This window comes from Perkinsus marinus (genome assembly GCF_000006405.1).
Source record: "Perkinsus marinus ATCC 50983 genomic scaffold scf_1104296960730, whole genome shotgun sequence".
In the NCBI taxonomy this organism is placed as follows: domain Eukaryota; phylum Perkinsozoa; order Perkinsida; family Perkinsidae; genus Perkinsus; species Perkinsus marinus.
In genome coordinates, this window is record NW_003206000.1 from 1 (window position 1) to 1,138 (window position 1,138).

The 1,138-nt window shown below is 51.0% G+C and overlaps 1 protein-coding gene across 1 annotated transcript; it reads left to right on the forward strand.

Annotated features, from left to right (window-relative positions):
- Window positions 1-67: 67 nt before the first annotated feature.
- On the forward strand, window positions 68-1,090 carry Pmar_PMAR028925 (splicing factor,putative; the record flags this gene model as incomplete). The annotated part of the gene is made up of 4 exons (XM_002772582.1): window positions 68-166; window positions 209-339; window positions 386-525; window positions 576-1,090. 4 exons carry the CDS (start codon window positions 68-70, stop codon window positions 1,088-1,090), a joined length of 885 nt encoding a protein of 294 aa, XP_002772628.1.
- Window positions 1,091-1,138: the final 48 nt, after the last annotated feature.

A 1,138-nucleotide genomic window follows, 5' to 3' on the forward strand; every position in this document is an offset into this window, starting at 1 on the left:
ATTGTGTTCATGTGTTCATTGCTGTTATCATTATCATTCTGTAGGGAATCTTTGATTTATCTATAAAATGAGCGCTGGCGGTTTCTCGAAAGGACCGCAGCAACATGGAGACCCCCTCTTCCCGCCGCTCAGCCGAGAGGTTCTCAAAACTCTACACTCCGTTAAGGTGAGTATCCTCATAGACCAGCAGATTCATCAATCCGCTCAGGTGGACGGAATTGGTCTGAACGTTTCCCAGGCTAAGTTGAATGAACTATTTAGTCGGTATGGGGAAGTGATGGATATTTATATCCCTAAAGACAATAGGCCTGGTTTGGGTACAGGTTACTGCTTCGTGAGGTGGGGTAGCTCCCTTCAGCTATTTCGTGGGAGTCGATATTGACAGGTACCCCGACATCCGCATGGCCGAGGCCGCTCTTGAGCTCGATAATCGGATTACCCTCCCGGGCTGTACTGCTCCCTTTCACTGTTCTCTGGCAGGCCGTCGTCAGATGTATGAATCTCACAACCATCGAATGTCGGCAGGTAGCATCCCGTTCTGACGACGCTCCTCTAGAATGTATTCATGACCTCAGGCTCTAGTGAGTACCCCTCCTATGCTACCCCGGGTGGGTCTATGGATTCTCGCCGTTCATCCTGGAATGAAAGCCGTACAGTTCCCTATCCCTCCAGAGGCTGGGAGCAGTGGGAGTCTGCCCCTCGTGGAGTTATCACTGATGCTCGACAGCCTTCACGAGAGGCTCCTGCCCCCTCGGAGCTCCCAGCCACGCCTGGGTTCGAGCGCTACATGATCGACAACTTTCAACAGCGGCCTCTCAATCGAGAAAACTATTTCTATGACCGCTACTCTCACTACAGACCTCGTGAGATGATGCCTATGTCGGCCAAATCTTCAATGCCTGCTGTTGGGCGTAAGGTGGGTTTCGATGACCGGACTCCTCGACAGCCCTATTCCGGTCGGTTGGCTGAAGTTGGTTCCGTTGATAATCAGCGAGCTCCCCTTGCCGATGCTTACTATGGAAGATATTCCCACTACAGGCCGGGTCCCAAGAGTTTTGAGAAGTATATGGGTGATGCTGTTAGAGTATAAAATTATAATCTTCCTGTCTACCCTGGAAGTATCGTGTTGATGAGTCTG